At 38.3% G+C, this 14,749-nt stretch overlaps 1 protein-coding gene across 27 annotated transcripts in view; it reads left to right on the forward strand.

The window, feature by feature from the left end:
- R3HCC1L (R3H domain and coiled-coil containing 1 like) overlaps positions 1-13,721 on the forward strand; it is a 107,162-nt gene extending 93,441 nt beyond the window's left edge. For 25 of the 27 annotated variants that reach the window (XM_009245689.4, XM_054521726.2, XM_054521718.2 and 22 more), the window contains 5 exons: positions 347-522; positions 3,263-3,333; positions 4,245-4,340; positions 4,842-4,982; positions 12,915-13,721. In XM_009245689.4, coding sequence (XP_009243964.2) covers positions 347-522; positions 3,263-3,333; positions 4,245-4,340; positions 4,842-4,982; positions 12,915-12,982 — 552 coding nt within the window. In that variant the 3' untranslated portion in view covers positions 12,983-13,721. 27 annotated transcript variants of the gene reach the window in all.
- Positions 13,722-14,749: the final 1,028 nt, after the last annotated feature.

Consider the following 14,749-nt stretch of genomic DNA (forward strand, 5'->3'; position numbering starts at 1 on the left):
AGCTATTGTCTGAGCATCAGTTTCCAAGATGTGCCATTTATAACTCACAACAGTATTCAGTCTGTGTTTTCTCGTGTGCTAGTTAGAAATGCAATTTGAGTTTCATGCATTGCCTGTCTGCTGGAATTTCAACACTTTTTCAACTGTTCCATATGTATAGTATAAACTGGGTGATAAGCACCTGATCATTATTGTATCTGTGAATAGAATTAATACAGAGACTATGCCAAAGGTTGAGGAATGGGAACATGTAGAGAACGGGAGGCGGATTGTTTATATATAGGAATATATTTTACAATAGCCAGGTTTAATGTAACCGACACTTAACGTGCTTCTTCCTTTCTAGTTATCAGGGAATACGAAGAGCAGAGAGAGCATCCAGGAACCTAGATTTGATTACTACAACCATGAAGTTCCCGATATTGACCTCAGTGATTGTGAATTCCCACATGTCATTGAAATTTATGACTTTCCCCAAGAATTTCGTACTGAAGACCTTCTACGGGTTTTCTGCAGTTATCAGTGAGTATGCAAATGATTGTGGATGTTAGGGAGGGTGAGATGAGGTCTTTAAAAAATGTTTTCTGAGAAATCATCTCTTGTTTTTCATATCCCCTGTTTTTCATATTTTAGCATCAGGCTGGTTTATTGTCTTTTCTAGGTCCAGTAGAAATTGTTCTAAGTTCCTTAAAAATGTCAGGTAGCCTTTCTAGCCCCCATTTTAGCATTTAAGAAGACGGTCATCAGTGATGACTTCATGGTGCATTTAGTCCATTTATATATAGTGTAATTGTTGATATATTTGGATGTATTGTCAGATTGCCTGCCATCTTTATGTGTTTACTTGTCCCATCTTTTTCTTTCTTGCCTTCTTTTGGGGTCACTGCAGCCTCGACTTCCTGGGCTCAAGCAATCCTCCCAGCTGAGCCTCACAAGTAGCTGGGACCACAGGTGTGTGTCACCATGCCTGGCTAATTTTTGTATTTTTTTTGTAGAGACAGGGTTTCACCATGTTGCCCAAGTTAGTCTCAAACTCCTGCACTTAAGCCATCTGCCTACTTCAGCCTCCCAAAGTGCTGGGATTACAAGTGTGAGTTACCACGCCTGGCCTCAACTAAGTTTTTATAGACAAAATAACTCCTTTTTTACGTTCTGCTCCTGTTTCATTGGTTTAATTTTATTTAATTCCATGGTGAAAATATCAACTCACACTGATATATGCGGGTTTGAGAACACTTGTACTAACCCTTGGTATGTGTATAAGTATGGCTGATACTTATATAGAAGAAGTTAAAAGAGTTAGATATACCTCTGTATATTTAGCTTATAAGAAAAAAATAAGCTTCGGGAATAAAGAGATGATAATCCAGATAGAAGGTTATTAAGAAGATTTTCAGGGTCTGGAAGAAAGTCAGTACCAAGAAGAATTATACTTTAATGTTTCAGTCCTGATATTTAAAATGAACCAGGTCTGTAGTGTGATATAACAAATTTAAATTTAAAATTCACCTTGAATGTGTAAGATTCTATATAAGTCAGGGTATAGCCCTTAACTTTTTCTTAAAGGATGAGTAAATATTTTAGACAACTCTGCCATTGTTAAACAGAAGCAAGCAAAAACAATACATAAATGAGCATGGCTGTAAACTAAAACTTTATTTATAAAAACAAGTGTTCTGTTTTCATATGAAGTTCTAGAACAGGCAAAACTAGCAGCCATGTACTTGTTTAATCAGTTAAACTTAATTCGCGGGGGAGCATCAGTTCTATAACAGAAAGAAAGAGTGAATGGATCCTGGATGACAGTTAATCTCTGCCATAAACTTTAAATGTATAGTGTGTAGGTCAGTCTTACTTATTAGAATTAGGTTAAAATCTAGTATCAGAACCTGTTCAACATAAAATTCATAATAGATTTTTTAAAAGCAGTCAGAGGGATCAAATCCTGTTAGAACTACCTTAGACTGTCATAAATAATGATGATTCTTAAAACTAAGGATCATTTTATTGATGTCTAGAATTTCCTGAAGATCAGTTAACTCTTACAAACTATTTACTTCCCTTTGCTTTGTTTCTTGACAGTCTCACCTGCAAGACCATGTTTCTATCAAATTCAAAAACATTCCCCAAAGAGAAAAATTTTAAAGGATTATGAAATTTTGAAGTATAAAAGGCCCTCTGGAACCCATCTGTGATTTATAAAAATGAAAATCTTAATATTGATGAACATTGCTATTAATAATAAAAGTAATGAACACCATTAATTTATTAGATGCTCATGAAGTGCTCAACACCATCTTCTTTGCCTTGTCATGGATGATCTCATTTCCATTTTCACAACAACTCTGTGGGGAACATACTTTGCTCATTTTTACAGATGAGCCGAACTAGCTTCAAGAGAGGTTAAACTTGCCCAAGGTCTCAAGGTGGCAGAACCCTGAGTCCATGAGGATTTTTAAGCTCTTAGCTGAAAAATATAACTGTTATGTCATCATCCTGACATTCCTTGTGCTCACTAGGTAGCTCTTCTCCAAAATAAAAGTGTTTTTCTAGTACTTAAATGTTCATTCTTTTGATGCTTTCTAATCTGGTCTGATATTTCTCTTATCATGATTTCTTTCATCTGAATTTTTCTAACTTTGCCACATAATTCTTTCCAATTTTTTCTTATTTTTTTAACCTCCCTTCTGCAACAAGTGAAGAATAGATCAGCCTCTCTGATTATAGTTGCCCCCTTTTTTCCCCATTACTTGACTTTTTAAAAAAAATGGAATGACATCTTGCAGTATAATCTCCCCTACCCCATTCTCTTCTCTTTCTGTCTCTGTCTTTAAGGACAGAGTTTCCATTTGCATTAAATCCAGGTGACCTTCCCTTCCTACCTACTCCTCTTATATTCTGCCCCTCCTCTGCTTCCTCTTTCCATTTCTTCTCATTCCCTGCCCATAAGAACATCTCTTGTAAATCGTGCATTAGATACTTTCCATCCCCAAGGGACTTGTGAGGATTCATTAGTTGATGTCTTTAAAATGGCTGAGAACGTAAAATACTCCTGGGTACTTCTTTATGATGGTATTATTGCTTTTAAAATTCAATGGCTGCTTCTGTCCTCCAAGCTGTTTTTTGTGTCATTATCCCCATTTCACCTGTGCACTCGTTGAGTGTTTCTATCTTGTGAAATGCTTTATGAGATTCTATTTGTGAGATGTTTCATAAAAGTAAATTTTATTTTAGGAAATAAAATTGTTTTTTTGTGTTGCAGAAAGAAAGGATTTGATATTAAATGGGTGGATGATACACATGCCCTAGGAGTATTCTCCAGTCCAATTACAGGTATTCACCCAGTGGCTTTCAATCTTCCTTTCTTATTGTTCATTTTCTCATGCTGCTTTTTCTATTTCCCTTCTATTTGAGCAAGTTGGCATCTTATTCAGCCGGTGTAGGTAATAGGGCAGTTAGTGGTTTTTTTAAGGTAAGGTACTTTGGTACCCATTCTCCCCTTTCACCTTAATCCAGTGGTATTTGGAGAGATAGAGTCAATACCTTCCAAGGTTATTTGTATACGTAACTGTCTGTCATGATAGTACGTAAAGAGATTAAGGTAGAGATTGAAGAATCCAATGGGGCTAACTGTTACAATATTGGTGATTTTTTTTTTTTTTCCATCCTAGACAAGTGAATTTAATTAGCCCTTTAACCTATCTAGTGAGAAATTATAATACATACTCTCTGAATATATGATTGGGCCTTTTTACATACATCATTGGCCTCATGATAGATCTGATGCAGAGGCATTCAAAGAAAATAGAGATATTGAAAGTTAGTTCTTATCTGAACCACCTAGAATATGGATCTGCAAAATTATTCTATAAAGGGCCAAACAGTAAATACAATATTTTAGGCTTTGTGGAGCATCAGGTCTCTGTCATGACTTAACTCTGCTGTTGGAGCAAGAAAGCAGCCATAGACAATATATAAACCAAATGGGCATGGCTCTGCTTCAGTAAAATAATAAAATTACTTTGTAAATAAACATAAAAACAGGTGGTTGGCTGGATTTGGTCACGGAGCCATAGTTTGCTGATACCTGATCTAAAATAATTACTGCCACGTTGATCCTTAGATCTGTCTCTTTTGCTTGCTTTGAAAAAAAAGCATAACATCTAGGAAATACTAAGAGTTATCCCTAGTTTTTCCTTTGCATCACTCCCATGTCTTCTGCTTCCTTTTATTCCTCTTTGCAGCTCGTGATGCGTTGGGTATTAAACACACCATGGTGAAGATTCGTCCCTTGTCACAGGCCACAAGAGCAGCCAAGGCCAAAGCTAGAGCTTATGCTGGTGAGTCTATAATCTCTGGGTTTTTTTCTTGCTGATGGTGGTATTATTGTTCTTTCCAGAAGTTTTATAGCATCCAGACATCTAAAGACATACCACTTTTATTTTTAGTGTTAAAAGAAGTGTTTTTAAGAAAAAATAAATAAAAGAGAAATGACCATGTTGGAAATATGGTATCTGAGCAGCCACTTGGAGTGTGTGAGAACTAACTGCAGGCAATGCAGCAACCAGTTTCTGATGACATCTCTACCTAGTTTACCTCTGTGTTTAGCTGCCTGATAGAGTCACTGTAAGATACTGTGTTAATGCAGATAATGAAGCCAGGGTTGTTTGTGCTTTGCCATGTTAATTTCCTCTGATCATCATCTATCAGACTTGTATTAACTACTGCTGATGCAGCCCTTGTTAGTCTATTTTGTGTGTTAATTACTGAGTTAAATCACTTGAAGCTGGGGTGCTCTCTCTTCTTGACTCCCTCCTACTCCCTTCCTTTCTTCCATTCAGAGTTCCTCCAGCCAGCAAAGGAGCGTCCTGAGACTTCAGCAGCCCTAGCCAGAAGGTTAGTCATCAGTGCCCTTGGGGTTCGAAGCAAGCAGAGCAAAACCGAACGAGAAGCAGAGCTCAAGAAACTGCAGGAAGCCAGAGGTGAGCTGAAAGGATGGTGTTCTTCTCTAGGCCCTTTAGAGCTCACTGTAAGGCATGTGTTTAAAAAAAAAAAAAAAAATGAATGAAGCCCATTCCATTTTTGTCAGTTCTGTTTCCTAGAAGCCTCCTAAGTGTATAGAAATTTTTGTGCCTTACGTCCAGGAGAAGACGTTTCAGGATTTGTCTGCCTGTTTCACACACCAAGACATTCTAATCCACGCTCCTACTGTTGTTCTCCAAGAGATAGGTTTGGTCTTCTCAGCTCATCCATGGCTTTTCCTACAGTTTTTCTCTGAGAAAAAATTTCCTGTGAAAACAGGTAGTGTCCTAGGCAGAAAACATTTGCTATGGTTTTACTGGGCCACGATTGCCATGATATTGCCCTAATGTTATCAAATGGTTTAGATCTGAGGTAGAAGACAAATTTAGGAAAAGCCAGCAACTGACATTCATGATAACAACTGTAGGAGGTATTTTTGTCTTTTTAAGACAGTCCTGAGTGGCTCCATTAGAGTACATCTAGATTTACCTGTCTTCTGATTATTTTCCAGTATCCAAGAGTTCTCAGAAAAATATTTCCCCTGATCCACAAGCAGAGCTTTTCTTTCTTATAGTTTGGAGTTGAAGTTAAAATTTCTCTCTCTCTCTTCTACAGGCTGTTGAATTGTATGTAAAGGCTTGGGACTCTGGCGTGGCACTTAAGTACTTTTTATCAACCTTCAGGCTTTAGACAGTCTCATTGCCTTAGCCCACAATCCCTGGAATCTGTGAAGGCAATTTATTCTGAAAATTCCACTTACCGAAAAGTAACTTCGTTTTTCCATTAAACAAATTGAAGTTTCAAACTCCTTGTTTATTGCTGGTCTAACAAGGCCATTAATACTTCCTGTCCTCTCTGCTTTGGTGATAGCAGGCAGCTTGCGGACTCTCAGCTGCACTGGCCAGATAACCAGTGACAGAGTGTGTCATGGCAGGTGCTAGAGTTTCAGAGTTGAACCCAACTAATTTTTGAAACCTTAATGATTATAATAAGGCAGTTTTGATGTTTTCCAATCATTGTTTACTCAAAGGCCTCCTACAGACTATAGAAACATAACCGGATTCCTTGGGTTTTATAGATGGCAGTAACAACTAGATTAAAGGTGAATGTACAGTGTCCTTAACCCTTTGTTAATTGGTTGTCTCTGAAGAAAATGATTTCTGTGTGATAACAGTGATATCTATAAAAGGGGATATGACTCCCTTTGCCATGTTATCATGCTTCTCTGTGGGTGTATATCACCTGTATCTCTACAGATCCTGCAGCAGTGGTTTTGCGTGGATATCATCTTGAGTGTTCCCTTTTCTTTCTCTAGGTGCATCAGCATGCAGCTCCACTTGAAGTATTTGTTTTAAATGTCTGGCTATACAAAAGACATTTCAGTGATGCAATTAAAAATGATTCTGTTGACTAAGCGGGTACCCTATTGCTTTTCTAAAGAAGTCCTTTATTTGTGAATAGAGACCCACTGTGATAAGTTCCTCCTACCTATTGGTGCTGAGGCTGTATGGATTATGAGGACTCTTTATTATGCTCCAGCGTGCTACCATTCTTTGTATCTGAGGAAATGCATCTGGAAAATTTCCTGATGTATCTCTTTCTGGCATCTTTCTGTGTTAGGCAGATACTTATATGCTTGCCTGCATGGAGCCCAGGCTTTAAATATTTTTTTTCGGTGGAAACTTTACTGTTTTAGGTATTAGACTCTGGAATCTCACTTCCTGGGTCCACATCTTAGGTCTGCCATTTACTGTCTGTGTGACCTTGAGAGAGTAGGTAAGTAACTTACTTACTTTCTGGAGGCCTCTGTTTTCTCATCCTTAAACAGAGCTCAAGCGAGTTAATCTATGAAGGATACTTAGTCATCTTCAAAAAACCATAGGTACTCTGTTGCTCCTGTTTCTATAGGCCTATAATGAGTTATATGGTAAGTGTTAGCTGCTGTTGTTTTTGTTAGTAATAATAGAAATATCATTATGTGGTGAATCCAGCACAGATTTCAGTGCATATTTTTGTCATTACTCTTTTTATTTTAAAATTCCTGTAATCATCTGTTAGCTCCATTTGGCATTCACTGAGCACCTGCCCTGTGCAGAGCATGGTGTTCCCTGTTTAGGAGAATTAGAAAGATGGCAAGATTTTGTTCCTCTCCTTAAGCCTTACAGTCTAGTAGAGATAATCTGCCTTGAGTAGGGAAGAAAATATGTTCCTCTTTTAGGTATTTTAAGCAGTTGTTTTTCCTCTCACTTCAGTTCTGAAGATTTTAAGATGAAAAACCATAAATGGTTTTTGTTGATTAAAAGGACAGGAAGGAAGCTCCATCATAACTTACAGGTTATGATGATATTGCATTATGATAACTCTGTGACCAGTGATACCATCTTGAGTTTAGAGCTGACCCAGAGAAGTTAAGTAACTGGCCTAAGGTCACCCAGCTGGTAAACTGAAAGAGAAGGCATCTGAATCTAGGTACCGCTGATTAAAACCCATGCTTCTTCTGTAATACTGTAATCCCTCTTAAAGGACTTTTGGGGTTATTGACATTTTTTCCCAGAAAAAAATACTTACATAAAACATTTTTTAAAGTCTCCAGGAACAAAATATGACAAGCTGCTTTGTTATCTGTACCAATGGTTAGCAGCTTTTCACTGTCAGAAAAATCTTCCTTAGGTCTAACTTAAATCTGCATGATAGTTTAAACCAGTGTCCTCTTGTTTTTTCCTTAGTAGAAATAGAGAATATCTGCATACCATTTTGTTCTAACAACTTTAACTCTAAAGATTAGGGGCAGATCATTTAGAAATGAGGAAATCTGGGCTCTAATAGAGCTTTTGCCATTAACTAGCTGTGTGGCCATGGGCAAGTCAGTTATACCTCTCTGTGCCCCCTGGTTTCCAGCAAAGTGAAAGTACTCCTCAGCCTACCTAATCATGGAGAATTTTTTGAGCACAGAATAAGTTAACATATGTAAAAATGTTTGGAAAAGTGCTTTACAAATTCAGGATATGATTATTGATATGACTGTTAAGAATTTAATGTTCATTATAATATGAGCTTGTAATGACAAATATGTATTATATACTGCTACTCTCCATCCATTACAAATGGCAGATATTGTTAAATCAGTCATGACATTCTTTCTTGGTGAGTTTTGACATGACCATTGCCAATTGATCAGAATTAGCATGGGAATTGAAATCTATATATCATCCTGTTATAATATGGTATAATAATCTCCAAGCCTTTCTTTCTCCCGCTTGAAGAGCTCTGCTGTCTGGCAACAGTGCTTGGTACATAAAAAGATACTCAGTACATGTTCATTGACCAAATACATGGATGACATTGGTTACTCTAATTTTTCTTTGTAAATCTTGACTCTACTCTGAATGCTAAGTCCTCCGTGTTTTTCTTTATAAAACCCAGAATGTGAAACCGTCCTAATTAAGAATTTTGAATTTGTGCTTTTGAGTTTTAAGTACTTTTCTGCTATATTTTTCACTCTACTTTGATTATTTATTTATTTATTGAGACAAGGTCTCACTTTGTCACCCAGGCTGGAGTGCAGTGGCACGATCACAGCTCTCTGCAGCCTCAACGTCCCAGGCATAAGGAATCCTTCCACCTCAGCCTCCTGAGTAGCTGGGACTACAGGCATGTGCCACCATGCCGGCTAATTTTTTCCTTTTTGTAGTGATGGGATCTCTCTGTGTTGCCTAGGCTAGTGTCAAACTCTTGGACTCAAGTGATCTCCTCCCTCGGCCTCCCAAAGTGCTGGAATTACAGACCTGAGCCACTGTGCCCAGCCTAAAACCACATTTTAAAGACCAAACTCAGGGCCAGGCATGGTGGCTCACTCCTGTAATCCCAGCATTTTGGGATGCCAAGGCAGGCGGATCATCTGAGGTCAGGAGTTTGAGTCCAGCCTGGCCAACATGGTGAAACCCTGTCTCTACTAAAAATAGAAAAATTAGCCGGGCATGGTGGCGCGCACCTGTAGTCCCAGCTACTCAGAAGGCTGAGGCAGGAGAATTGCTTGAACCTGAGAGGCGGAGGTTGCAGTGAGCCGAGATTGCACCACTGCACTCCAGCCTGGGCAACAGAGCAAAACTCCATCTCAAAAAAATAAAAAACAAAATAAAGACCAAACTCAGGAATGTATATAAAATTTTCCCGTGTTCCACTCATCCAGATATTTGATTCCCACCTAAAACTGGACTTAGATATCATTACCTCTCAGAATAAGTTATCTTCTCATTTTCAAAGCCTGCTACAATTTTATTTTAATTTATTTTCATTTTATTCTTGAAGGTAGGTGGTTAATTGGCTGGTTCTGAAAGGCCATCTTTTGGGTCACAGGCCTCAAAGGCAAAGTAAGTAAACAGTAATCCGCTCACCTAGTTTGATTAATTAAATCACAAAGAACTTCAAACCATCTCTATAAGATAGTAATAAATTTAATCACAGTTGATACCTTCTGAAAACCTTTTTTAGACTTTCCATTATTCTGCCTTAAAGGGCAGTGCGGCATTGCTGATTCATAATCTAGGTCTTAGGGTATTTTCTTGGTGTCTTTTCTCCCCTGATGTCTGAAGTTCATTTCTAACCACATTTTTTTTTTTTTTCATTTTAATGTGACTTTTTTTCTGTGATGTAGCATTTACTCATTTTTTGGTGTCAATTGCTGTTTAATAAACCTACTACCTTTGTCTAGATCAGAGATGAAAATGTTAACCTAGGACTAACTAACTGACCAGGTCACCAGCTGTTGCTAAAATAAATAGTACATGGTTCCTTGTGTTAACACTTAATACATTGATAATTATTCCACTCTCTAGAGTTAAATGCCCCCTTATGGGATTCAGACTGTATTTTTCCATATATTATGATTATATAAATATTTGGTAAACTTAAAATCTAAAACTTTGCTAAAATTAAGAGGTTACTTAGATTACTTCTCCTTGATCTACTACGTCTGTCACTCTATAAAAGAAGGGAATGAGATTCGTTTGACCAGACGTGTTTTTCACAAAGCATGTTGTCTATTGTTCTGTAGGTGGCTACAGTAGATTTTGTGATTATTTTTCATAGATCTAGAAGTAAATTTTGAAAGTCTTTAATTTACATTCTCTCTCTGCTTTTTTTAAAACTTGACACCAAACTGGCCTTTTTACAGTCTTCAACGCTTTACATTCTCTTATGTAAAGTCTTGACTGCACCGTGATTGCAGGCAACTCATTTAGTATAGTCATTTCTGTTGATTGATTTATTATATTGGAGAATGAAAGTTTTCAGGGCCAGCCGATGTGAATGTTTTAGGTCAATCATTTTGTGCTGTGTTTTCTTTTTTCTTAATTCCTTGCCCTCGTGTCTACTGTTGGGCTTTCTCTTTATTCTTTTAATTGTTGGAGGTCAAGTTAGGAGCTTTGTTTCATGCAGTTTATCAGCTATTATCTGCTTTCCTTTCTCTTTCATAAAGGGACATGTTTCTTTGTCTTTCTGTTTATACAATTTTTTTCATATTTTTTCCCTTGTAGATATTTTCAGATGTCAGGATAGTAGAAAGTGTGCTGGTGAAGAATTAAGGATCTGGGTCCCAGATTCAGTTCTTTCACTGGCTGTGTAACCTTAGACAAGTCATTTCAGCTCTCTGAGCTTCTGTTTCCTCGTCTTTAAAATAAAGAAATTATTATTTCCTATCCTGACCTACATTTCTCTATTCTCTTCATGTTCTTGTATTTCTAAATTTACACCTCACATTTTCACTATCTCTTTGTGCTTCTCAATTTGTCTTCCTACTCTTACTAGTTTTTTCATATGGCTTACCATTAGAATCTATTTACTTTTATTAGAAAGTGTTAGGAAATGTTTCAGGCCGGGCACAGTGGTTCACGCCTGTCATCCCAACACTTTGGGAGGCCGAGGTGGGCAGATTACCTGAGCTTAGGAGTTCAAGACCATTCTGGCTAGCATGGTGAAACCCTGTCTCTACTACACATACAAAAAATTTAGCCAGGCATGGTGGCATGTGCCTGTTACTCAAGAGCTACTCAGGAGGCTAAGGCATGAGAATCGCTTGAACCCGGGAGGCAGAGGTTGCAGTAAGCCAAGATCACACCACTGCATTCCACCCTGGGTGACAGAGCGAGACTCCGTCTCCAAAAAAAAAGGTTCAGAATTCTGAACTTTCCAGATTTTAGAAAGGTAATATGGTATCTGTCTTATAACACCAAAAGCAGACACATTAATATTTCTGCAGCAGTGTGTGACCGTTCACACTAAATGGGATATGTAAAGACCATAAATGGCTTTGTATCCTTTCAAGTTAGATTTGCCTCCATCGATTAATTTTGGCCCCAAGCTTTAAAGAAAGCAATAACTTTGTTTTCAGAATTGTTTTGATTTTGGAATTGTGTGTTATGGGCCTGTTATATTTTTCTGCTGCTCTTGGATCTCTTCTCATATTACTCTTATGATTTAAGTTTCACACCTTATTGAAAAATTGGAGTTCTAATAATTTACTGTTCTGGTTTCTTCATTTTTCCTTGGGATGTAGAACCAGATTTTGATAGCTTTCATCCATTGCCTTTAGATCTCCTCCTAACTTCTCCATGTTTGTAAGAATCAAGACCATGCTGCCTTCCTAAGAAATTCTGGAATCCGTTAGACAAGCCAGTTATCCTTTGTGCTGTCTCCTAGAGAACCCCAGTGCAGTTCAAGCCTGCCTCAGTTCCAGGGCACTCTACCAGCCTTCATTTTGCAATTTGCAGACCACTGTTTTTTGCCTCTTGTAACTTTGCTGCTATATTCAGATAATGCCACAAGATGGTGCCCAAATAGCAGTGAATTTCTTTTTCTCACATTTCCAAGTGCCAGTCAGCTTCATAACTAATTTCTTTGCCCTTAAAGTACAGCCAAATACAGTATAGGAATGTTGTAAGGGATTCTGCTGATGAGGAAAGATACATCAGAATAGCAAGTATTTATTCTAAATTCATCTCGATTTCTGTAATCTCCCTGGTTCATGACTTGCTAAATCTTATACAGGCATTATCAATTTGGAACAGTAAGAAGGAAGCATTTAGGCTTACCATCTATGATGTAGGCTTATCACTATTTTATGGTGTCAAGATAAATGACTAGCCATGCAATTGGAACTGGTATTGTGGCACCTAAGGGAGCGCTTGGGTCACCAGACTGTCGTATGGTCCATATTTTCTCAGACCTTGGTGAAAGTGTTATGGAGAACCAAGCTTCTATATTAAAAATTGAAGATGAATTATCCAGATTTGTATATTTTTTGTTTTTAGAAATAGTTTTAGTTTTCCATATTGTAATTGTATATTCCAGAAGATTTCTGGCTCCTGGAAGTACTCTGAAAATATTGAAATTTGGTTTGCCTCTGAAATATTTTTTCAATAAAGTTGTAGAGGGGAGATATGATTAAAGCCCAGGGGCTACCATTTCCATTTAAGCAACAAAATAGAAGAATATCAATACATATCCTTGATAATTATTGAAATATTTGTAAAGATCAGTAAGCTGGGAATAATGGGCAATTGTGTTGAAGCACTAAACATAGTTGAAAAGTAGAATTTAAATATGTATTAGCAAGACTAGAATCTGAGTCCCTACTAGATTCTGACTTATTCCATATACTTCTATTAGCTTCAGATATTTTTTATTATATAGTAATAAATGTAATGACTTACAGTAGTATCATTTTCACTTACAAAGCACTTAGGAAATTAAAGGAATTAACTCTCGTCATCAGGTAAGAGAGACCAGGATATCCACTTGTCTCATGACTAAAGTTTGCCTTGTAATTTGGATTAAGGGAAAGTCATTGGTTATATGAAGTAGACAACTATGGTTAACACTGCTCTTATTTACAGAGAGAAAGCGGTTGGAAGCCAAGCAACGGGAAGACATCTGGGAAGGCAGAGACCAGTCTGCAGTTTGAACATCACTCAATGAAAGGGATAATTCCATGAATCAGAAAATGTTTCAACAGCCTTCAGATAAGAGGATCCTTCCAGAGCTCTGTGTACATGCAGATGTGCATGTTAAAGAGATAAAGTGATCGAGACAAGGACTGACTGGGTAAAGAAGGAAGACAGACTCCTGTCTTCACTCCTAAATGCAGTTCTTTGGAATCACCCTACTGTGGTGGGCGTAGTAGGGAGCCATCAGCTAGGAAGAAACGTGGGAGATGTGAATTCCAAGAGTTCCCTGGACAGGGCAAGTCATGTTAGCGTGGGTCACACTTCCAAGATATTTAAAGCAAATACAAAACAGAACAGAGGATTCAAACCGCAAGTATGGGAGATTTAGGCCCTGCAGAGGCAGAGCATTCCTTAGTATCTCACAAAACAGAGTAATACCGGAGGCAGAGTATGGGGTGGGTAGAGAGCAGTTAGTACAAAGAGGCAGAACAGTGTCTGGTTTACTTGGCATACACAGAATCTGCACTGCCGGTTCCAGAACTCCAAAGTTGGTGAACTACAGGAGATGTGGGTATTTAGACTCCGAAGTTTATACTGAGCTCAGTGCCTGGGACCGCTCCAGCTGCATTGCAGCCAGGGGGGATACCCGCTTCATTCCTCAGAGTAAACCAACCTTGGGAGCTGTGTGCTGGTTCCAGTGTAAGCAGTAATACCATGTTGTAAGAGGGAACATTAAAGCCCATTTTATGACATATATCACTGTGGCATTTGTCGGTTTTTGTCATTCCAACAAAGAAATAGGAGAGCAGCTTTCTTCTTATCCTCATGCCTATAAGGCTGTGCACAGGTTAAATGGATCTGTTGTTTTTATTGAATCCCAGTGAGTAGAGAATTGATCATCTCTCTGCTTCAGTATACTACAAAAGTGATTATCCTGGGACTGGTATGTGGTAGCTCCTCTCCCCTTCATATCTTCCTTGTACACCCTCATTCCAACCTTTTTCTTGCTTTCTGCTATCTCTGCAAATCTGATACCCTGAAGAAGACATGTGGCACACCAGCGTGTTCTTGGTATGATCTTCTCAACCTATGCCAGAGGCACTTGGCAAGCAGCACCAGACCATCCGTTACGATGACAAGCAGCCAGGATAAAATAAACACCTCTGGGCAGTGAGAGATTTCCTAAAGGATGTGGACAAGTCAAAGGCATCAACTCAGGCTTTATCCATCTCATATCTGCATTCTCAGTGTTTTTGGAAAGTAGTTCTGCACTGAACAAATGGTAGCACTAGACCTTAGGATGCTGAGGTGGCAAGAAATAGTGGCTCATTGTGCTTTCAACTAGGGCAACAGCCTCATTTTTTAGTGATTTAGTACCGATGATAATGATGAATTATTAGCATTACCTAGAACATGGTGGAGTAGGACTCTATTCAGATGTTTCTCAAATGACTGTGGCCTTGGATCTTGATCCTTACCCAACTATCCCTGCTGCTATTGAGGTATTACAGCCTTCTCCCAGTTCCTCAGCATTGTTTTCCTCATTCGTGGTCGGTTCTACTAGTGTCCTTTGTTTATGTTCAGTGACTCCATGCCAAATTTAGGGATTAAATAAGTTGTTCACTTGACCCTCTCCACTAGTACTTTGTCCAAGTGCCCCTCTCTTTGGCCTATAGCAACAAGACTTGTGCTCTCTGTCTTCATGGAACAGGCTTCTCTAAGATAGGTCTGAACAGTACAGCTCCATTTGAAAGGAAATGCAGGGAATTGCAGCCTGACTTCAT

Source organism: Pongo abelii, chromosome 8, assembly GCF_028885655.2.
Source record: "Pongo abelii isolate AG06213 chromosome 8, NHGRI_mPonAbe1-v2.0_pri, whole genome shotgun sequence".
Taxonomy (NCBI): domain Eukaryota; kingdom Metazoa; phylum Chordata; class Mammalia; order Primates; family Hominidae; genus Pongo; species Pongo abelii.